The sequence below is a fragment of the Chelonoidis abingdonii genome, chromosome 4 (genome assembly GCF_003597395.2).
Source record: "Chelonoidis abingdonii isolate Lonesome George chromosome 4, CheloAbing_2.0, whole genome shotgun sequence".
Classification (NCBI taxonomy): Eukaryota; Metazoa; Chordata; order Testudines; family Testudinidae; genus Chelonoidis; species Chelonoidis abingdonii.
Window position 1 is genome coordinate 51,746,794 of NC_133772.1, and position 22,254 is coordinate 51,769,047.

A 22,254-nucleotide genomic window follows, 5' to 3' on the forward strand; every position below is an offset into this window, starting at 1 on the left:
TGATGTATGAATGACTCCATAACAATTTAACAAGAGGCAGTGCAATTGCGATCAAGACAATCCACTTACGTATGAGTATCAAAGAAATGTTGATTAGGCTAGCAATCCCCAACTCATTCACTTTGCATTGATAAGAATCAAAGAATAGTTGCTAAATGTATTTGTCTGTGCTTACCTTGATCTTGTTAGAAGTTTACCAGTGTAACCCAATTAGCTTTTAGATGCTAAAGCCTTTTACTGTCTTAATTGCTTTACATTATGTATGCCACTCTCAGGGCCGGCTCTAGCCACTAGCATTCCAAGCATGTGCTTGGGGCGGCCCTTTTCAAGGGGCAGCACTCCGGCGCTTTGCGGGCAGCACTTTTCAAGGGGCAGCGCTCCAGATTTTTTTTTTGCTTGAGGTGGCAAAAAGCCTGGAGCCCGCCCTGGCCCTGACCCTGGCCCCTGTGTTCAGTTAATCTTAAAATCAAAGATGTGAGATACTACAGGAAACTAATATTATCTAGACAGTCTTCAGCTTAACTATCTCTGTTATAAAGGACAGGCTAATTGCCTTATGTAAATGAGTGTAACTAGTTTACCTGTATATGAATAGGAAATAGAAGATTAACTTCAAAACAAAGATCCACAAACTATCTGCATTGCCTGTTCTTCCTAGGAGAAAAGCCCTGCTGTGACAATTATTTTGAGAAGGCTTGTCAGCCTGCTAGAGAGCTATAAATACTGGACCTGGGGCATGATCCTGTCATCTCTCATCTGCTGAACTTTGAGCAGGGAAAGTTTAAACCGTGAGATTGAGATCGTCCAAGTATTGTTTGGAATACCCTGGAAAAACCATGGAAAGACTAACAGACTTTACATCTAAGCTGCCTTTGGATTCTGACCTTTTGGGATAATTCCAAAGAGACTTTTACAAGCCAGAAGATATAACATTACTGCTATGATCCTGATTTATGAACAATGAAAATCACTTGTCTGTACAAGATTCCTTAACCATTCAATAACTCTTTTCTTAATAAACCTCTAGTGAGTTTACTAAGGATAGTATGACTGTGATATTTGGGTAAGACCTGAAAAATATATTGACCTGAAGGTAAGTGTCTGATCCTTTGGAATTGGCAGAGCTTTAAGTCTGGTGAACAGGGTTTTCAGTAACTTATCGCAACATTAGACCTGTTTGCCTAGATGGGAGCCAGGGACTGGACTGCCTAAAGGGGACTGTGGCTGGCTTCTGGTTAGCCAATGTGGTACTGCAGAAGCACTTTTATTACTGGCTTGGTCAATCTAATTATAGAATAAACCACCAGCTTTGGGGATTGTCTGCCCTATTTCTTGCAGTCTGCCCTGAATGTGGCATTTTCAGTGTGACCCCTCCAGGCACCCAGTCACAGTTTACTAAAAAGATCAGGAAGTGGCTACAGCAGGGATCTCAAACATGCAGCCCACGGGCCAGCTCTTCTGTGCAGCCCACCAAGCTCCCCATGCCCCTCTGCCTACCTCCAGGCCAAGAGTGGGCAAACTACAGGTTGAATCTGGCCCATGGGATTGCCCACCATGGCACCCCAACCCCACGCCACTCCCTTAAGCGGCTGGCAGCACATCCCTTCAGGCTGGAGGGGAGGGGGCAGGAGGCAGAGGGCTCCTGCATTGCCTCGCTTCAAAGTACCGCCCCCCACAGCTCCCATTGGCCGGGAACAGGGAACTGTGGCCAATGGGAGCTTCGTGGGAGGTACCTGGAGGAGCAGCCTGCACCTCAACTCCCTGCCCTGAGCCCCTGCCACACCCTGCATCCCTCCTGCACCCCCTGGTGACAGGGAAGGGGTGGGAAGAGGCGGGGCAGGGCCTCATGGAAGGGGTGGAGTGGGGACAGGGCTGGGGGCAGTGAGGGTCGGGGTGTCAGTGGTGTGGCCCTCAGGCCAATGCACTAGACCTCATCTGGCCCCTGTGGTCATTTGAGTTTAAGACCCCTGGGCTACAGTATACAAGTATCTTCACAGTGAGAAAATACCAGGTACTAAATGGCTCTTTAATCCTGCAGAGAACGGCATAACAAGAACCAACTGCTGGAATTTAAAGCCAGACAAGTTCAGCTAGAAATAAGGCAAAAATGTTTAACACTAAGATTGATTAATCATTGGAACAAACTGCCAAGGGAAGTGGTGCATTTTCTGTCTCTTAAAGTCTTCAAACCAAAATGGGATACCTTTTCTGGATGATATGCTTTAGTCAAACACTTTATTGGGCTCAATACAGAAGTAACTGGATAACATTCTATGGCCTGTATTATACAGCTGGTTAGACTAGATGATCTAATGGTCCATTCTGGTCTTTAAAAAAAAAAAAAAAAAAAAAAAAAATCTATTGTAAGATGTACCATTTGGTTTTCTTCCAGAAGTGGCCAGATTTCAGAGGTGCTGCATATGTTTGTGAAGAGCTTTGAGATGAAATGCAATTTGTAAAGGTGCATGATTTTCTAGTATTATGTTCCTCTTCAAAGAGCCCTGTCCCAACCATAAGAAAGCCCCCCCAAAATGACACCACCCCGCTTCTACTTCAAAAAAAACCCAACAATCGCCCCCAAACATAAAGGAATTTAATATAATCTAAAACACACACAAAGTCCTATTACCAAACTCAATTTTTACTACAAAAAGGAGACTGCCAGAGGCTCCATGAAGTCCACTAGAAACTTCAGAATTGCTATTGATTTTACTCAGAAGGCATTCAGATACTATAGTGATAAGCAGCAGTATAAAACCGTAAAGGCTTTTCTACACCTGAAACACTGCAGTGAAGACAATACCCATGCCAACAGGAGGTCTTCTCCTGTCGACGTAGGTACTCCACCTACCCGAGAGGCGATGGCTAAGTTGGTGAAAGAATTCTCCCATCTACCAAGCACTGTCTACACCAGAGGTTAGGTTGGTTTAACTGTGTCGTATAGGGGTGGGGATTTTTCACACCCCTGAGAGATGTAGTTATAACGACCTAAGTTCCTAGTTTAGTCCAGGCCTAAGATAGCTCCTGTCTTTGCTAACTGGTTAAGTGTATTTACAGCTTGCTATTAGGTGTTCTCAAAGACAGCCCCAGAAAGTTTTCTTCTAATCCCCCCAAACAGAACAACCAGTGTTAAAACATACTTAAAATCCTACATCTCATTTTCAAGCTTTTGCTAAGCAAGCATCAGGCCTGTTTGAATCTAGCAGAATGCCTATAAGGAAAGATTTATCAAGGAGTGTTAAACTAACCAGAAGACACTCACATACAAGTAAATCTAAGATACACTCAACCGAGGGCACGAAGCACACCTAGTTACCCTCTTGAAATAAAGACCCAGCTAACCTTGCTTCTAGCTCAGTTTTGTTGATCAACACGTATAGGTTCAACTCATTACTTCTGCATAGTTAAGAACTGTGACTGAATAAATCTCTGTATTCACACCCTACACGCTACTGTAATAATCTTTATACAAGGTATGCCGTGTGAGGTACCATCCTAAAACTCGTAATTTGCTGGTCTGTATTGTCACAATAAAATGTGTGTGTCAACACTGTAATAATGTGAAGTTTTAAGATTCCCCTGTATGATGTCAAGAGTACATGTTCAAAACTCACGCAGCATCAAACAGGCCTGTCTTGAACAAAGGAGTATATGTTTCTCTTAATTTGCATTTAAATACTAAACTGAGTCATCAACCAGGAAGGGAAAACAAAGATAGCTCAAAATAGGTGGGAAAAAACAGCACGGAACACCCTTCCACACAGACACTGTCTCCTAGTTCCCAGCAGAAAACATTTTTCAAGAGGGGGAATTGAAACTAGAAAAAGAAGGGGCAAACATCCCAAGTCACCCCCTCTCACTCCCTCTGTGTATCTCTGACACTGAACCTAAGAAAAAGGAAAAGAGCCATTGCACTTTGGGAAGGGTCCTGATATGAAGAGTTTGGTCAATAACCTTACTAGACACATGTGGTAAGAAATTTTGCTTGAATCTGATATAGTTTGTTAAGTGTTTTATCTTTATTTTTCTGGTACCTGTTTCTGACTTTTACGCTTCATTACTTAAAATTCACTTAAGTATTCACTTAAAAATCTTTTTTTGTAGTTAATAAACTTGTTTTACCTAATCCAATGTGTTTAATTGTCTGGATAACTTCATTTAAGTAATAAACTGGCATATTATTCCCTTAAGGGAATAACATACCTAATATATTTGTCCTGTCCAGGAGAGGGCTGGGCAATACAGCACATACTGATCCAGGACTTGGGGTGTACTGGGGTAACCCTGCAGCATGACCAAGGCTGGTAAGAGCCAGGATGTAGCTGGCAGGCTAGAGTCACACACAGACACTCAGAGTGTGGCCTGCATGTTTGTGAGCAGGCCAGGTGGAAGCTACTTCAGCAAGGCATTGTAAGGTATCTGAGGTTGCAGGGTGGGGGTGACACTGCCCTCACTGGATTAATTGTCCCTTGGCATGTCACAGGAACCTAAGCCCCAAGTCTGCAAAACACTTATGCACAGACTTAATTTTATGCGATCAAGTCAACAGGACTACATAAAAATGCAATGTTAAACAGAGTACTCCCATTGACTTCAATAAGATTTACTCATGTAGGGTTAAGTATGTGCATAAATCTTTATAGTATCCGGGCCCTACATTAGAAAAATAATTTTTAAATATAGGTTTAATCATCTTATATTCTCAGAACTCTCTCCACTATTTTAACTTCCTTTTATGATGAAGTCCCTGAAGATAGAGAGAAAAGAGAAGCTGAGAGGTTCTTGTCCAGAATTATGAATTAGCATAGATCCATAGTACAGATATTGTCAGACACCCTTCGGTGTGTTTTAAAAGGTTTGCAATAATTAGTGGAGCCCAAGGGCACAGCCCATTACACAAGGGGAAGGGATATTCTGGCCAGAACAGGACAAATATCATTCTCTCATACGTGAGCAGACAGGACCTCTGTTGTTGGAGGCCTCATCAGAGTCCCACACAACCAAACCACGTTCATCTACCTCAGAAGAATAATAGAGTAGACCCTGATGGGATTTGAACCTGTGGTTCCAGGCTTTATGATTATTTCAGACCTGATGCTCAAGTCCATACCATTTCAGCCTGCATGTTTGATTCACTCAGCAAGTTAGAATGTAACACTTTGAAAAGCCTTCTTTTTTTTTTTCTTTTTTTCTTTGTTTTTTTGAGTGGCGGGGAGCAGACATCAGAAACAGTCAGTAGCAGGGTTTAAGTCATTTAAAGTCTATCTTCATTAGTAAATTAGGTTGTGCTAAAACACTACCTCGAGGAGTCATATTAGTGGTAGCACAGGTTTACCATGACCAGCTATCACAGTGTTAAACATAACTGGGCCCTGCCTACGCTGGCTAAAAAGTCAAGTTTAACAGGTTAGTTAAAATGACTCCTCAGGGTTGTGTTTTAACCCAATCCCGCATTATAGTCAGGAGAAGCCCTTATCAATACACAGTCAAGCTCACACCTGCTTCCAAAAGGCTAGCAAGATCCTTTGCTTATTTCTTTAGCAATCTTTTTGTGAAAGCTATAAAAACAGGAAACAGCATCGAAGGCTTGGCAGTAGCTGGAGTAAGAAATTCAACTGTTAAACAAGGATTCTTGGAACAAAAACAAGATTCAGCCAAAGTCGCAGCTGCCAGATCTGTAAATGAACAGCCATTACAGAGATAGACAACTCTGGTTCCAAATTATGACTCGTTTCCTTCCTTCCTTCAAACCTTTCTCCTCAAACAGAACCACATCTATTTTTCATTCAACAGTTTTTTCCTCCTCCTCTCTCATTCACCCTGGACATGCTAAAAAAACTTAATTCTTTCCATTTTTACCCTAGAACGCTCACATTCAATGCTTGCAGTTACTCCTCTTGGGAAATCATTAAGTCTAATAAACATTGAACTGGTAACAATAAATCAGATCAATTAGTTAAATACCAAGACTGGGATTTAGACCTCTTTGAAAAACTCCAGCCTCAGTCTTCAGAAGAAAAGCAACATATTATTTATATTCAAATATTTTCTTAAGGACCACAGGTACCCATTTTATTATAACAGCCTTGGTTTTAATACTGATTATTAAGGTCTCATCTACTCTGTTGGTAGGTCTCCAAGAATCTGTAAATCTGTAAATGAACCCTTCATTTAGGAAGGGTTCTTAACTCAGGTTTTTTGTCATCGTACAATATATGAGTCTCATATTTGTAACTTAATATACTTGGGGATTTTTGCATGCTAGTGACTGTAACAGTAATCCTGTGCCCCACTGTCACTTAACTCTGACCAAACAGCCCAAAGTTAAAAAGTAGTCCTTATGTGTGCAGCTAACAAGGGTACTAATTTGGCATATGGATACTTGCCAACTAGGAAACTGATTAAATATTGGTCTATATTTCTGAGGTCATAGTTAAGATTTTCAGCTATAGTGTGATCCAAAGAAATCACTTCAAACTCAACAGCTAATCAATGCATTTCTTTTAGGAATGTGACAGGAACAGCAGCTAATGTGGCATGTAGGCAGTTAGGTGTGGGGAAAGGTTCTTCCTTTTCTCACTACTTCCTTGTTAAGGTTTTGTCAGCTAAGCAACCCTAACCTGTTTGTAACAGATGTTTTTCCCCTCCTCTATGGCAAGACATATATTGCACATCTTTAAAAAAATCATCATTTATATGTCCATTGATTTCGATGCACAATAAATATTTTCCTGTTGCAGTCTCTTCCTGTCCACCTGCCTAACACGCAGGAAAATAGCAGCCCCCATGGAACAAACACACACAATGGAGGTACAGGATATGTAGTACAACTTCACTGGGTGAAAATATCTGGACTAGCTGTTGCCACAGGTATGGAGCCAGTCCTTCTAAACCCTCTGAGATTAATAAGAATAAATTATTTTTTTAATTAATTATATAACAAAATTAAATAAAATTAAGTTTGTTGTAAGTTTCAGTATTTTCACAGTAGAGCATAAAAAACAAAAAACAGAAATATACTTTCCCATATATCCAAATTAGTCCTCTGTCTTTGCAAGCGTCTCAAAGATGACAGGGCTCTGGGAGATCTCAACCAACCGACAGCTCCTCCTGCCGCCAATTACCAGGGAATCTTTACTCTAGTCCACTGAGCATGCTTGCTGTACTGTGCACTATTCACATCTGCTAGTTCCTTTCCCCTGTGGCTCAGTGGTAGGAGGGAGGTTACATAAAAATTCAGACATTAAGAGTCATAGAAAAGTTGAAGCTTTAAGTATTAATCATTTTAACTGATTTGGTATACTGTTTTACCTATGTACTTAATCGATAAGAGTTTATCCTTTTAGAGAAAGGAACTTTTTCAAAAAAATTGGCACAGATATATGCTGTTCTGATACCCTGACTCTCAGTTCATAGCAACTCATTCTGCAAGTATTCCTAATGAAGTCAATAGGATTACTTGCAGAATAAGTAAAGGTATCAGAATTTGGCCTTACGAGAGATAATCCCTTGTGTCAGAGGAGTGACATTGTCAACCACAATCAAGTCTCTACAATAAGGATAAAATTAGTTTGTGTGGGAGACCAACCTTTCACAGGAGACAGACCTTTCTCAGGATCCAGACCATGAGTGTGGAACGAACTCCTCCAAGAACTAAGGACCATCACAAATTTCACCAGCTTCCACTTTAAGTGTTAGGCACATTACTTTGACTTTGTCTTCTCTAACAAACATAGCAACGTGTGTACAGTATAAAAAAACCCTCCTAAATAAAAGACACACCCCTGCACACACTTTCTCCCCCTGGGGAAACGATGAGAGAACAAACATGACAGATATTATTCATGTTGCTTAATGCACTACTGGAAGGCTGACACTATAGTGAAGACCACAGTATAAGAATCTACATAGAAAAGACTAGACTAGAATACCCATCTGCTTACTTATACATTTTCCTGTATAGTTTCAAGGAAACAGAGGGGCAGCCAGTCAGCAACCAGGAAGAAGCTGACTAGATTCTGGAGCGATTGGATGAAGAACTGTGTTTTGGAGGACAGCAGGTTGTTCTGAAACAGTTTTCCATTGCTTGCACAGCACCCACAGCAGTGAATGGGCCTCTTTCATAAAAAATAAGAAAAAATTAAAATCTAAACATTTTGTAGAAATTTTTATTTTTAAGGAGGGATTTAAAAATTGAGTTCTTTAGATGGAGATACTGGAACCTATCTTTACCAAGGCAAAGGGTTTTAAATCAAAAGAATCCTGAGAACCGTATACAGCTTCTGTCACTATTTCTACATTCTGATTATAGTAGCACTCTTTTTCCTCGAGTATGGGTAGGGGCCTACCAAATTTACAACCCCTTTTGGTCAGTTTCACAGTCCCAGGATTTTGAAAACAGCAAATGTCATGATTTCAACTATTTAAATCTGAAATTTCACAGTGTTGTAATTATAGGGGTCCTGACCCAAAAAGGTGTTGGGGGGGTCACAAGGTTATTGTAGGGGGGGCTGCAATACTGCTACCCTTACTTCTGTGCCCGTGCAGATGGCGGTGCTGCCTTCAGAGGTGGGCTCCCGGTCAGCAGCCGCCATTCTCCAGCTGCCCAGCTCTGAAGGAATAACCACTGCCAGCAGCAGTGCAGAAGTAAGGATGGCATTGTACGGTTTTGCCATCTTTACTTCTACGCTGTTGCCTGCAGAGCTGGGCCCTCAGTCAGCAGCTGCCACTCTCCAACCAGCCAGCTCTGAAGGCAGCACAGATGTAAGGGTGGCAATACCACAATCTCCCCTAAAATAATCTTGTGAGCCCCTGCAATTCCCTTTTGGGTCAGGACCCCCAATTTGAGAAAGTCTGGTCTCCCCCATGAAATCAGGATAATAGAGGGTAAAAGCACACGAAAGACCAGATTTCACTGGGGAAAACCAGATTTCACAGTCCGCGACACATTTTTCATGGCTGTGAATTTGGTAGAGCTCTATGTATGGGTAAGAATATATCAACACTTCTATTGTAGAACTGAGCTAAAGGGTAGGTCTCCAAACTATTCCCAAACCACCCAAAAAGTTAAAAAAAAGAGTTAACATTTTCAGAACAGAAACCACTTGCTTTCCATTTCCCGGAGGTAATGATGGCTTCTATACACATCTAAAGTAAGTGTCACAATTCTTTTAAGCATGTGTGAAACTCTCCCCATGCCCTCTGTGATAGATACTGTAACAGCATGCAATATCTTTGGGGACCATATTGTATTAAGTTTGTGTATCATTGTGGGCTGGGAATTGTACGAAATTCCAGCGGGGAGGGTTATCATCGCTCCTTCAGACAGGTCCACCCCGTGCAGAGGTTTTAATATACTGGTTCAAACTGGGTTTTCCAAAGACCAACAGACAAAGAAAGGGCCTTTGTTATAAAATGGCTAGGTTTAATCTGATTCAGGGCCTTCTTTCTGATCTGGCAAACAGACAGGCCCATCTGTAAAAGGGGGCACCAACCCTTGGGCAAGGGCTAGAAAAGTTTTGACCTACTGGGGCCACACAGAACAGCTGATAAGCTTTTTAGTTGGCATATAGGAACTTTTATTTTTTATTTATTTATTTAAAAAAAACCCACAGGTTCTCTCTGTAATGCATTTACCTTAAGAATAAATCTGCCTACTTAGAAAGAGCTGCATGGTAACTTGTAACTGCTGGCAGTACACTGTTCATAGTTCCCAAAAGGAAAGCAATGCACAGGTGCTGACTGTTAGACTTACTGGGGATATCACAGTGTAAGGCAGGCAGCTGTGCAGCTTTAAAACCCCAGTCAGAAAGAACAGAGCCATGTCTCCACCCAAGAGAGGTGATGTCTGGATGGAAACCTTAAGCTGGTGCCCTCAAGGGACCAGGGAGAGGGAATATACATGCAGTTAACACAAACTGTGACATCCTCCGACTACTCATCCCAGATATGCACACACAAAGTCTCTACCTACCTAAGAAAAGTCTGAGCAAATAGAAAATCCTTGGAGCATTTCATGTAGGTCAACAAACTCCAGCTTAGTTGGAGCAGTGATGGAAACAAATTCTACAACCAAGAGCCCCAAATGTCAATATCCCATCTCCAGCCCCCAACACAAAAAGTTACAGATAAGATTGATTCAGCAATTGAGTCCCTCCAGCACACTTGCAATGCAGCACAGACAGCCAAAGCAGGTCAATTTCACTTCAATATTTAAAAAGGGAAGTGGAAGTACTCTTGACCAAGATAACAGTACTTTTGCCTTAGTCAGTCATGAGATTACGTAAGGCCCCAAAATAACCGTTTCTCAGGAAACTCACTGAAGTACCTGACTTTTCTTTAAAAAACATTTAAAACTGTGTTTATTTTTAGAAGATCCTAGAAGAGTTCAGCTGCAAGTCAGACTTTCTAGTCCTGTATCTCAAAGAGGTTTGGTCCAAGCATAGGATTGGGAGCCAGGAACTGCCAAATTCTAATACAATACTAACTCTGACACAGACATCCCTCTGTGGCCTTGGACAAATCACTTAATCTCAGGCTTAGTTATCTTGCTAGTGCAATGAAGTTAACGCATCTCTCCCCCCTCAAAGGGATGTTTGTAAGGATTAGAGTTTGGAAAATGCTTTTAGGGATGAAATAATTAATAGAATTACCCACAGAAATATTAATAATTAAACTTCACTGCTCTTTCTCCCCCTCCCCCATCACCACAAGGAAAGTCTGAATACGCTTCCCATAATAACCTATCATCCTCTGGGTAAGAGCCATGACAGTTACCCTCCTAGAGAACTAACAGACCATGAGCTAAACCTCTCCTTCAGCTGTACCAGAGAACAAGGTATACCATATCATTGGGCACAATGGTAGATGCCAGAAACAGTTCCATAGTGCAAAAGAGTCCAGGGGTCACTGTGCCTCTGCAATAACCAAGAGGCAGGCACACTATAGCCACTACATGTCAGTTGGGGCTGGTTCATGAATTGAATTAGGAAAAAAAAAGTTCCCTTCAGTGGGAGGCGATGGCCCCTACGTACACTCTCTCACAAGAAAGCAATATCACTCATTCAATGTCTGGCTTGCTCCTTATCCAAGGGCTGATGTCCTAACTCTTCCACCTTTGCCAGGATTAGGCCCTGTGCTTAAAGCAGCCATCCATCTATTGAGTTGCAATATGGGAGCCATCCTAAGCCAGCAAACACCACTGAGTTTCTAGGAAAGAAAGTGAAGAATATCATCGCCAACTGAAAATGGAAGGGAAGTTGTAAGTACTATGGCTCAACTGTTCCCTTTTCCTATGCAATTTGGAAGGGAGTAAGAGAAAATCCCAACAAAAATAACTCGCGACACGTGGAGGTTAGGACAGCAGCAGCTCTATACCAAGGAGCCAAGGGAAACCATCTACGTGAACACTGCACAGATTGGTTCTTTATTCTAATCCCCAAAGGACCACACCACTCTACAGCATGATCGATACTCAGGCCTGGGCTACAGTACAGAGTTAGGTCGACAAGACATCTTATGTCAACCTACGTATTTACACTAAAATTTCGTTCCCACTGACGTAACTCGCCTGTTATACCAACTTAGTAACTCCACGTCCACGAGACGCATAGAGTCAATGACAATGTAGTGTCAGTGAGGACACTGTATTGCTTAAATCAACTGTCGTTGACTGTCAGAAGTTATCCCACAATGTCCCACGCTGACAGTTCAATTGGTGCAAGCGTGTTCCTAGTGAGGACATCCACTGCCAACACAAGGAGCAAAGTGAAGACGTGCTCAAGCAATGTAATTACTGTGGTAGCTGTATGCAGACATAAGTTAAGTCAACTTAATTTTGTAATGCAGACATAAGGGAGCTGCATCAAGAATCCTATTCAATTTTAAAACTTGTTGAAGCCATAATGCAACCCCAGGCCCAGGCAAACTTAGCCATTTCTACTGGACTGGTTCAAACTCTACTGAAGGTGCCTTTGAAACCAGTTCAGGCCATCTGCAGCTGGTTTATATTATGGTTCCAAATGGTTTTAAAATTGTTTAACTGGTTTTAAATCCATTTCAATTTCTGACAGAAATTTAACCAGTGTACACCAGGCTTACATGGCACCTCCTCTGCAGTGCTAGGCAGAAGTCCCTATGGTAGCGAACACTAACAATAATTTGCTTTCTGTACCTCCTAACTTCACACCATCACTCACCTTACAGACAGATGTGAAGACAAAGGATCATATTTTCTAAAACACTTAAAGTGACTTAGGAGCCTACATTCTATTTTCTAAAGTTACTGAGGCACTTATGAATCCAAGACCCACAGACTTCCCAGGAGACTTAGCTCTTAAGTCACTCTAGTACTTTCAGACCACCTTTCATTTATATTCCACTTGAGACTATTGTTTAAGTTTGTTACCAGAACTTCACAGAATGGTGCCAAGAAACACTACTGGCTGCAAGAGTTTCTCCAAGAGGGAAAATGAGGCTGGATAAATAGTGTCACAGTGGTTCACAAGAGGGTGCTGTGTGGGCCACCCCTGCCACAAACCAGTAGCGTAGCTAGCGGGGAGCAGGGGAAGCAGCTGCTTCCCCTCAGCACATTTTCCAAAAGCGGTGCCTGCCGGGCCGGCACTGGGGGCAGCATGGCCGGAGTAGCCATGGGGGGGAGGCAGCAGCAGCCGCGGCCAGAGAAGTGAGGGGGCCAGCTCCTCGGTCATCACGCCCCATGGCCAGCGCGGCCCCAACATCGCCACAGCCACCTCCTGCGGCAGCTCAGGGCTCGGAGCCCAAGCGCTCCCCGTCCCTTGCTAATGCAGTGGGGAGGCGGAGGCGGGGGAGGTGAAAGGGATCCTGCGCCTTTAAGGCCGCCTGGCTGGCGAGCTCCGCGTGGAGCGCACCAAGCGCTGGGAGTGGGGCAAGCTTGTAGATCCGGGCTGCCGTTTACCCTGGACAGTGACGGGAAGGTCATGGCCCAGCCTGGCCTGGCTCAGCAGCGCCATGAAGCGAGGCTCGGCCAGCGACTCACGAGCCGGAGCCAAGATCCGCCCACGGCACAGGGTCGGGATTGGCTGGGGACAGGTGGCAGCGCAGAGCGGAAGGTGAGCGGCGCAGTTCCGGTGTCTTGCCAGGCCCGCAGGGCAGGGGCGCAGACCGGGCTGTCTGGACGGGGGGCTCTGGCACAGCGTAGGAGCCTGGAGCGGGATGAGACCCCGTGGGTGGGGCCAGGCAGCGCAGACCAGCAGGGGACACCTGCAGAGTGCACTGGGCAGGAGAGACTCTACCAGGACCGTGGGGAAACAGGGGTATCCACACCCCCGGGAAGCCCACAGGAGTCCTGAGCCAGGTCCCGGGGTTAATCTATGGGGGAAACAGGAGGAGCTAAGGGGGGCATGGCCAGAGGAGGAGCAAAGGGAGAGTGCCTTTTTTATGTTTTCTCCCCCTACACTTAGAACCTGGCTATGCCACTGCCACAACCCCCCATAAAATGACAATCACCCAAGAAATAGCCATCTGGGGAAAGCTTTTCCCTGGAAGGAGGAGGAAATAAGCCAGACATGACAGCTTTCCAAGCAAATTCCCCACCTTGAGATCGTTTGTGTCAACGTTAGACAGTTTTTCTGTATTTGGTAACATTTCATATTCTAGATAGCTATAAACTTGACTGCAAGCCACAAATCCAGGAAGCTTGTCACAAGTATCAGAAGGAATACTTTTTGTATACAGTAAAAAATAAGTAACTCCTTCTGACAATGTCACTTCATACGCATTATTGCTGCCATCTGAACCCTGTGGGTGAGAGAGAACTCAAAGGCACTAATATGAGAAGTCCCTAAGAGCAGTGAAGAGGGACCTGAAAAGCCATAGTTCTCCAAACATGTGGTCCCTATGGCCATTACAAATAACTCCCCTCAAGAATGTTATAGTTTGAAAGTTTAGAAGAGAATAACCTTTGCTCTTAGTTTGTGCATATAACAGCATCGTAGTTTGCTTGCTTTTAGGAAAGGCCAGTCCTTAAAAAGATCAGCAAAAGAGCAGAAACACAGTTACACAATGTTTCGTTCACGAGGGGAGCAGGGGCAGAGAGAAGAGAGGAGTACGCTATGACATGCTATTTAAAGTAGACTCTAGAAACTAGACTTAAAATATTAATTAAAAAAAAAAACTCATGAGTCCACTGCAGCACTGAAAAGAGAACCTAGAAACCTTGGCTCCCAGCACCTTGTTACAGAAAAGCATACTCCTTTCTTTACAACGAAGTTGAACACCCAAGACATAGGGATTTTTAAAAATGTACTGGGAAAAAAGTCATTCGTTTTCTATAATCGAGATTTTGGAAGACACATAACTTGTAATTTAACCTACAACACAGACATGACAATCAAAAGTTTGGTATTATAGAAACATCTTAATAAATTGTAGCTCCAAATGTGATTAATGGAGTACAGCTGCTTTTCCTTACATCAGCCCTCCCATTCTTTATTCTACATATCAGCTACCACAGCACGTCTGCCTCAGTTCCCAATGAGACAAAAGATCTCTTTGGCACTCTAAAACACAGAAAGCAACTCGGGCTTCTTGAGGAAAGGAAAATTGGGGGGAGGAAGAGGAACTGCTAATGGGACCTAGAGCTTTCCACAGGTGCCAGTTCAAATGCAGCTTAAAGTTATCATCTGACACCTGTTCAGAGTGAGTGGCCTGTGTGAAATCAGTGAGTAGCCTCAGTTCAAATCCTACTAGACAAGCCCCCATAACAGAATCAGCATCTTTGTTAGCAAGGCCAGGGAGACCAAAATACCCTTTTGTCTTTAGAATTAATCCCTCATGTAAGGATAGAGGCACACTGTCAGGGCAGTGTGGGAAGCCTGCACTCCTGTTATTCCCAAAAAAAGGCAACACTACCTCAATCTCCAGGGAAGTCAAGCCAGCACCTCCCACCAACACATTCATCTTTGCCAAAAGGGATACATATTAGCCCCACCTTACAGATAAAGAAACATTTATCTATTCAATGAGTAAATGTAAACAGTGTGCTGCAGAAGTCTATCACAGGAAGAGACCTCAGGTCTGACTCCCAATCCTGTATCTTAATCAAAAGATCATCCTTCATCCACAAAGGAAGAAAATACAAAACAAAAGGAAAATATCAGTAGTTAAGGTAAGCATTACAATGTTTTCCTCTAGTTAAAGAATTAAAACTAAAAGAAAACCTTACTCATACACTTTTAATAAGGTAAAGGCTACAACAGTATCCTAGTGTATAAAAGTCATTCCTAACGTCATTCAAACAATTGCTGGCAACAGTATTATTCTATTAGCCACCAAAGAGAAGGAAAATGATATTTCTGATGCTCTAATACAATGAGCAATTTATCACTTGACCTATATGATACACAGACAAATTCTTCAAGTACTTCAGTTTATCTGAATAATACTTAAAAAGCTCTTAATTGGAAAAGGGAAGTTCTGTGTGGGTGGGGAGAACCCTAAAACCAGGGGCTACTTGAAGGTCATCATCTATTCTAAACTTAACGCTGAGAAACAACAAATACAGGTGTATTGGAAGACTGAAGGAGCCAGGAATTGAGCCTCCAAATGCAAAGGGAAAGAGACAGAGGGGAAACAATATTGTTACATTATTGCTCAAGAGAAACACTTCTGGCTCCAGAAACAGAAGGCCAGACTCATTCAGGTGTAGCTCCACTGAAGTCAATGGAGTTTCACTAGGATTAATTTATACCAATATTTTCACATTACCTTGCTAACATATACAGTGTCACACAAGGGAGGATAGCAATTGAGTCATTTCACTTGTTCCAATTCTAGTTATTTTCCTTGATGATTTCATGCATCACTACTATTAAAGCATCTATTATGTTCGGTAAGGTGCCCTAATCAGTATCCAGGCCTCACTAGGTGCTAGGTGCTGTACAAATGCCTGAGTGGGCACAGTCCTACACAAATTACACTCCAGTTACAAACAAGATACAAATTAGTGTGGAGAAGAGAGAAGAAAAGGGTTCCAATACATCTGAAAGTTGCGGTGTTTTTTTTCTAACCCAAAATCAATAGTCAGCTATCCCTGACTGCTGCACAACCTAGCCATCCTTGGTTAGATGATTTCTTGCAGGGATCACAGCAGAAGTGGGTCTTAGGAGCTCTGGAAGGAGGTCTTACACATCCATTCAGGGAGGGTGTTACACATATAATGGGGCAACGTGGAAGAAACTACAGAAGTGTTAGCGGAGAAAGCCAACAGCAGACGTTCAAGCCTGGCTTGTTTGACAGAGCAAAGGGATAACACAATATGGACCTCCATCCAGAGTCAGCGGGAGTCTTTCAACTGACTTCAGTGATTTGCGGATCAGACCCTATAAGATAGGAGGAAATAAAGTAGAGAGCGGCAGAGTTGCTAAAAGTCATGGAAGGTGAGGACAAGAAGCTTTAATTTGATACAATGGAAAATGGGGAGCCCAGGTGAAGGATTAAAAGAAGAGGGTGATATGGTCAGAGCAATATTTAAATACTATCATGATCAATCCCTGAGATATGCCATAAGTTTAAATGTTTAACCAGACCATAGTAAAGAGCAACTATTGTTTTTTATTGATCTATTGTAAAATCAGGATCTTTACTTCACAGCACAAGTTAATTTTAGACATTTGTATTCCTTTGAGCATTTCCCCATTGTACACTGTAATTTTGGAAAAACATTCATTACCTATTTGTCACTATGAGATGGAAGTTATTTCCAAGTACACTCAAATTCTGTGAGCAAGAGACTATATTGGACTATCAACTGATGATCAGATTTGTGAAACTGCAATTTCACATTATATAGTGAGGAGTTTCTTATTTCCCCAACTCAGCTTTGCACCTAAGCAACACAATAAACTAATTAATTCTTTGTTTTTAACTACATAGTAAACAAATGCTGTCCAGAGGCTTTTGTTAATAAAACTGAGTTTGGAATTAGAATACACATCTTTAGTGTAAAAGAATGTAAAATACACTATTGCCACATAAACCAAATAATTTTATGACAAAACTAGTTTGGTTTTTTTGTCCCAGTTTTCAGACTGTTTTTGAAAAACTCATTTATAGCTGATTGAAAAATAAAAGGCACTACACACTTCTCGTTACATTTCCAAGATGCAGACATGAGACTTAAATCCTATCCATACTGCTGCAACAGTGACACTACATATAGATTTGTCTTAGGGTTTGTCTACACTGGCACTGTGAACACACACACACACACACACACACCCCCCCCGAGAGCAGCAAGTTTCAGCACTGTGAAGCACCAGTGTAGACAGTACAGCTAGCTGTGCCCCTAGTGGAGATTTTCTCTTTTTTTTTTTTTTTTTTTTTTTAAAAAAGAGCACTGGGAGAGCTCTCTCCCAGTCGTCTGCCATTACTACACAAATAGGGCCATCCTTACCCATATGCAAAGTACACAGCTGCATAGAGCAACAGGAAATTTGGGGCATTAAATTTCCTGGTGTCCTGCACAGATGCATGCTGCTCCCGCCCCTGCCCCGCCTCTTCCCCGTGGCTCCTGCCTCATCCAAGCCCCCACTCTGCTTCACCTCTTCACTGCCCCAACCCTGCCTCTTCCCACCCCTGCTCCGTCCCAGCCCCGCCTCTTCCTGCCCCTGAGGACTGCACTCCAGCCAGGCTCGGCCTGCACTCACTGGTGGTAGGAAGTGCAGCGACCCAGCCCCCGCCACACCGCCAGAGAGTGAGGCGGGGGGGGGGGGGCCCTGCCTCCTAAGCCAGTCCCCGCCACCCCTAAGCCTGGGGCCATCCCCCAACCCCCAGGGAGGCCTGGGCCCCCAACCCCCAGGGAGGCCTGGGCCCCCATCCCCCATTGGGGAACTATGTAAGGCCCCGGAATAGCTAGGGATGGCCCTATACACAAGCCACGTAAAAGTGCTGCCATGGCAGTGCTTTAACATTGCCAGTGTAGACTACTCCTTAGTAATAGATACACTTCATTATTTCATCTATTAAGTAAAAATGTTTGTAATACAGAGTTACTAAACTACAAAAATTCTACCACTGTCTTCTGGGGATTCTATAGAACCCATGGAAACATCTCATTTCCTCTCTTGTCCCCCACTCCTGCCACCCTTAGGGAGAGTTTTTAAGATAGGACAGTATGACTCAATCAACTACTAGCAAGTAAAAACTTTCTAGCTCCTTGTCATCAAGACATCCAGCAAGAACAGTTTTCATTACTTCACTGAAGTCCAAATAACCATGCTGTATAAATTTCTGGACCAAAAAAAATAAACGTGGAGGTAGAGAATATATTGTCCTTAAACCACTCTTAGTGCAAATGCCAATCATGAAGTTTTGTAAAATACTTTGAGTATGACATTTAGTAAACTTTTTATGCCGACGGAAGGAAGTGGAAACAGAAGCCATCTTTTAAGCAAAAATAATCAGAAAGAAAATCAAACTGTTCATGAGTTTGTAGTTTATTTACAAAACTCCAACAAAATGCTATTTGATCAATATTATTGTAAAACACCTGAAGTATAAGATTTCATTAGCTTAGCTATAATAAAATCTGTTTACAGCATCCCTAGGGGTTCTGGCAGCCATTGTCAATTTCCTGTAGCAAGTTTAAGTTACTATGACATCATTTTGGGGCTTTGCTCAAGGCAGACCTAATATAGAAAAGCCCTGAAGAGAATCTCAGTGTGCTCCAATCAAGGGATCGTTTGTGTTTAAGCTTTGCTTTATTTTAAGAATCCTGCTTCCCCCGCTACCGCACACAGCAACTGTAGTGCCAATGCCTTAGTTCCAACAATGGCCTCTTATTAACCAAATTGTTTCAACAGTTCAAGAATACAGAATGGATTTTTTAAATACAGAAGTAAGCGGAAAAGCTACACAATGCTCCTTTTATTCAAATAAAGGAATCTTCCACAATACATTTAAGAGCCATTTCCATTGACTTCAATGGACTCTGGAGCAGGATCTTAGCTTAGTTTGTTCATATACTGTAGTCTACTTAAGATTTAAAAAGCAATATCTGCCAACACACTATCATGCATGACTAATACTAGTTTCTTACACTAAACTCATCCAACTGTACTGAAACTCCAGTTAAATTATATGCAGTGAAATTATATCAAATGCTTTCCCTCTCAATTGTTTCACTGTGCGCCAGTCCTCATTTTGTCCTCAAGGAACACAGAATCCGTTTAAATAGAGTGCATATCACACTAGCAAAATACGGTCCCAATTCTGCAAGTTACTGCACGCAGGCAGATCTGACACCTATAAGGAACAATTGAGAGGATCAGGGCCTATATTTCCACAAATTTCCTTTAGCAAGAAAAGGCCGTACAAAACAGCATACTCCAGTCTTTATTATTTCAAATTCAGACATAAAATTAAGGTAATATCATGCAACAGTCTTTCAGTTTCCTAAATATTAGACAGTTATCTCAAAGTAACATTTATTATGAGAGGAGGAGCTATTCACATGCAACAGATGGAAGAACTATTGTGCAGCAATTTGTGGAACTCAACACAAGGCAAAAAAATAATAGGAGCGACAAATATAACACCAGGAAGCATCAACTGTTTTCAGCATACAACTCTTGTTTACTCCGAGCTATTATTAAAGCAGCATTATACCCTTAGAGTCTCTCAAACTTTTTACCCCAAATACATTTAATTGTTCATATCCTTAAAACTAAATTTTATAATGTACTTTTAAGTACCAGATTGTGCCACCCTTACTCACTCACTCAGACTGATATCCTACTTTCAGTTATTCCCATTGAAATTGAAGAGGACTCATTATACAGTAAGTTACTACTCCACATGAGTAAGGGTGGAAGAATCTGGTCCTATGTGATTAATAAGAAAAAGTTTCAGTCATAGTCAAAATGATGTACATTTAGTCAATAGAATGAGTACTCCTCTATACAAATTTCACTCTACAATGAACATAAAAAAGAAGTCAAAAATTTCCAGTCAATATTATTAAGACAGTAACATCCACTGCACATTATGAAACACATTTAAGGAAGCAAGAAAACCCAAACTGTGGGCCAGATTCTGAGCTCAGCTACACTAGTGTAAATACAGAATAACTCCACTGACTTCAGGTGATGTTATGCCAGATTCTGATACTGTGCTTGGCTGGAAAAAGGGTCTTACTCCGTGAATAGTCCAACTGAAGTCAATGGGACTACTAAACCTGAGAGAAATATCAGAATCTGGCCCTGTAAACTTAACATAAGCAGAGAAGGATCATAATTACATTGTAAGACACACCTCCTAACAAAAAGCAAAAAAAAAAAAAAGAAATTGCATGTGTCAGATAAGAAGGACACAGCTTCTAAGACAGATACACTACTGAATTCAGTTAATTTCCTTTAAGATATCTTAGAAATAACAAAACTATTGTCTTTTAACATTTTTTTTGTTAACTTTTACTATAACTCAAGATAATACAAACACGTAGAATATAATTTAATAATCTTGCTCAAAAATGGAAGCATATAATTTTTAACGCTAAAAAATATTTTAATAATTTATTTTAAAAAGTTATTTTAAAAGCTTCCAGGAATCTCACATCAATTGACGGAAGCAGCAGAGCTATAACACCACCACACATGCAAGCACACACACACTACTTTTGAAAAGAGCATTAACCTTGTTTTAAGCACACATAACAAGCTCCAAAAAGTGTAGCCATGTACAGAAGAATTTTAAAAGTAATATACTTATCTGGAATATTTTCAATGGCTAAATGAGCCTGTTAAGTCCCTGGCCCCAAACCGGAAGAGTGATCTTGTATGTATAGTGACTTTAAGATGTACGTACTGACCATTATGAATGTGTTTGAGACATACTGTACCATCCCAACATGCCTAATTACTGCACTCCTCCACACACCAGCACCCTAGTTATGATAACTGATACTTGTAACATTGCCATTAGAGTTGAAAGCTCCTCCTGGCTTTATTTGTTGTTTCTTCTTAGAAAGACACCTCCACACTGCCCAGCTCTTTTTACGGGTTGTTACTAAACTGCTTACATCGCCTGAAATAAAACACCTCGCCAAACGTAAGTGCGGCCAGAAGGCCGTTAATCCCAAGAAGGGCCACGCTAGGCGTTTCTGTGCGGCCCTCCCCTCCAGCTGTTCAGAGCTGCCTCCAGCACCCTCCGTCCTCCACCCTTTATCTCACACCAGGAGAAAGCGACAGCGCATTTCGGCCCCAGCAGCGGCCTCTGCTAGGAACATCGTCAGCAACTCGGGGTCTTACGGCGCCCTGTTACTGCCACAACAAAGCAGCTCCCAGGGACCTTTTACTGACTCGGTATGGCCCCGATCCGGCATGTGCACGAACCAAGCCACGGGAGCTGTTCGCAGCGCACCCCGGACTCTCGCTTTATCCCCACCGGGAGCCAGGCATCCTCCAGGGCAACCGCAAATACCCGCAACACCCCCCCGGCAACGTGCCTCTCCCGGGGAGCGGGGGCAATTGCAACTCATCCCCTCCCGCAGGGGCTGCGCACCGCTGGGGACAAAGGCAGCCCCCGGCGCCCCTCACCCGAGAGCTCGTCCGGCTCCAGCCCGGTCTCGGTGTCCAGCCCGCAGATCACGAAGTAGTCGGCGAAGCGGCCGGGTGCGGAGGAGCCGCCTCCGCTCATGCTGGAGCCCGAGGGGTGCGGGGGGCTCAGCGCGCCCGGGAGAAGGCGGCCAACGCCGGGGCTGCTCCAGCTGTGCCAGCTGCGGTACCCGCCGCTGCCTCCATGACGGAGCGGAGCGGGCAACGCCGCACGGCATTCTGGGTACGGCCCCCAGCTGTTTCTTGGGGTGGGGGGAAGAGAGAAACCGCAATGCTGCGCGTGCGCTCTGAGCGGATAGGATGACGTCATGTTGCTGCCTGTCGGAGGCTGGACCGCTCTGGGCGGGGCAGTGGGCACAGGTCTCATCACCCCGCCCTCTCCCGCCCTTGTTGAGCTACGCGCCGGCTCTTCTGCCCGGCCCCGGGGCTCTCCCTTCCCGCCCCACGGCTCCTCATTCCCCCTCCATCCCGCTGCATGGGGCTCAGCTCCTTTTGACCCCGGGTCCCTGTTCCCTCAGGAGCCCGGCGGTGCTGGGTCAGGCCAGTGGCGTGTCCAGCCCGGTGCCCTCTCTGCCCACACCAGCCCATGTCTGGTGCTTCACCATGAATGAGCAGGGCTGTTACTAGGGTTGTCAATTTTGGTTGGACTTATTCCTGGATATTG

At 43.2% G+C, this 22,254-nt stretch overlaps 1 protein-coding gene across 10 annotated transcripts in view; it reads right to left on the reverse strand.

The window, feature by feature from the left end:
* DENND5A (DENN domain containing 5A) overlaps positions 1–21,882 on the reverse strand; it is a 125,262-nt gene extending 103,380 nt beyond the window's left edge. For 2 of the 10 annotated variants that reach the window (XM_075065171.1, XM_075065164.1), the window contains exon 1: positions 21,573–21,882. In XM_075065171.1, the coding sequence (XP_074921272.1) occupies positions 21,573–21,672 (100 nt within the window). In that variant the 5' untranslated portion in view covers positions 21,673–21,882. The remainder of the gene's footprint in view (positions 1–21,572) is intronic. The other 8 variants (XM_075065165.1, XM_075065169.1, XM_075065162.1 and 5 more) reach the window with 7 other exon arrangements.
* Between the last annotated feature and the right edge of the window lie 372 nt (positions 21,883–22,254).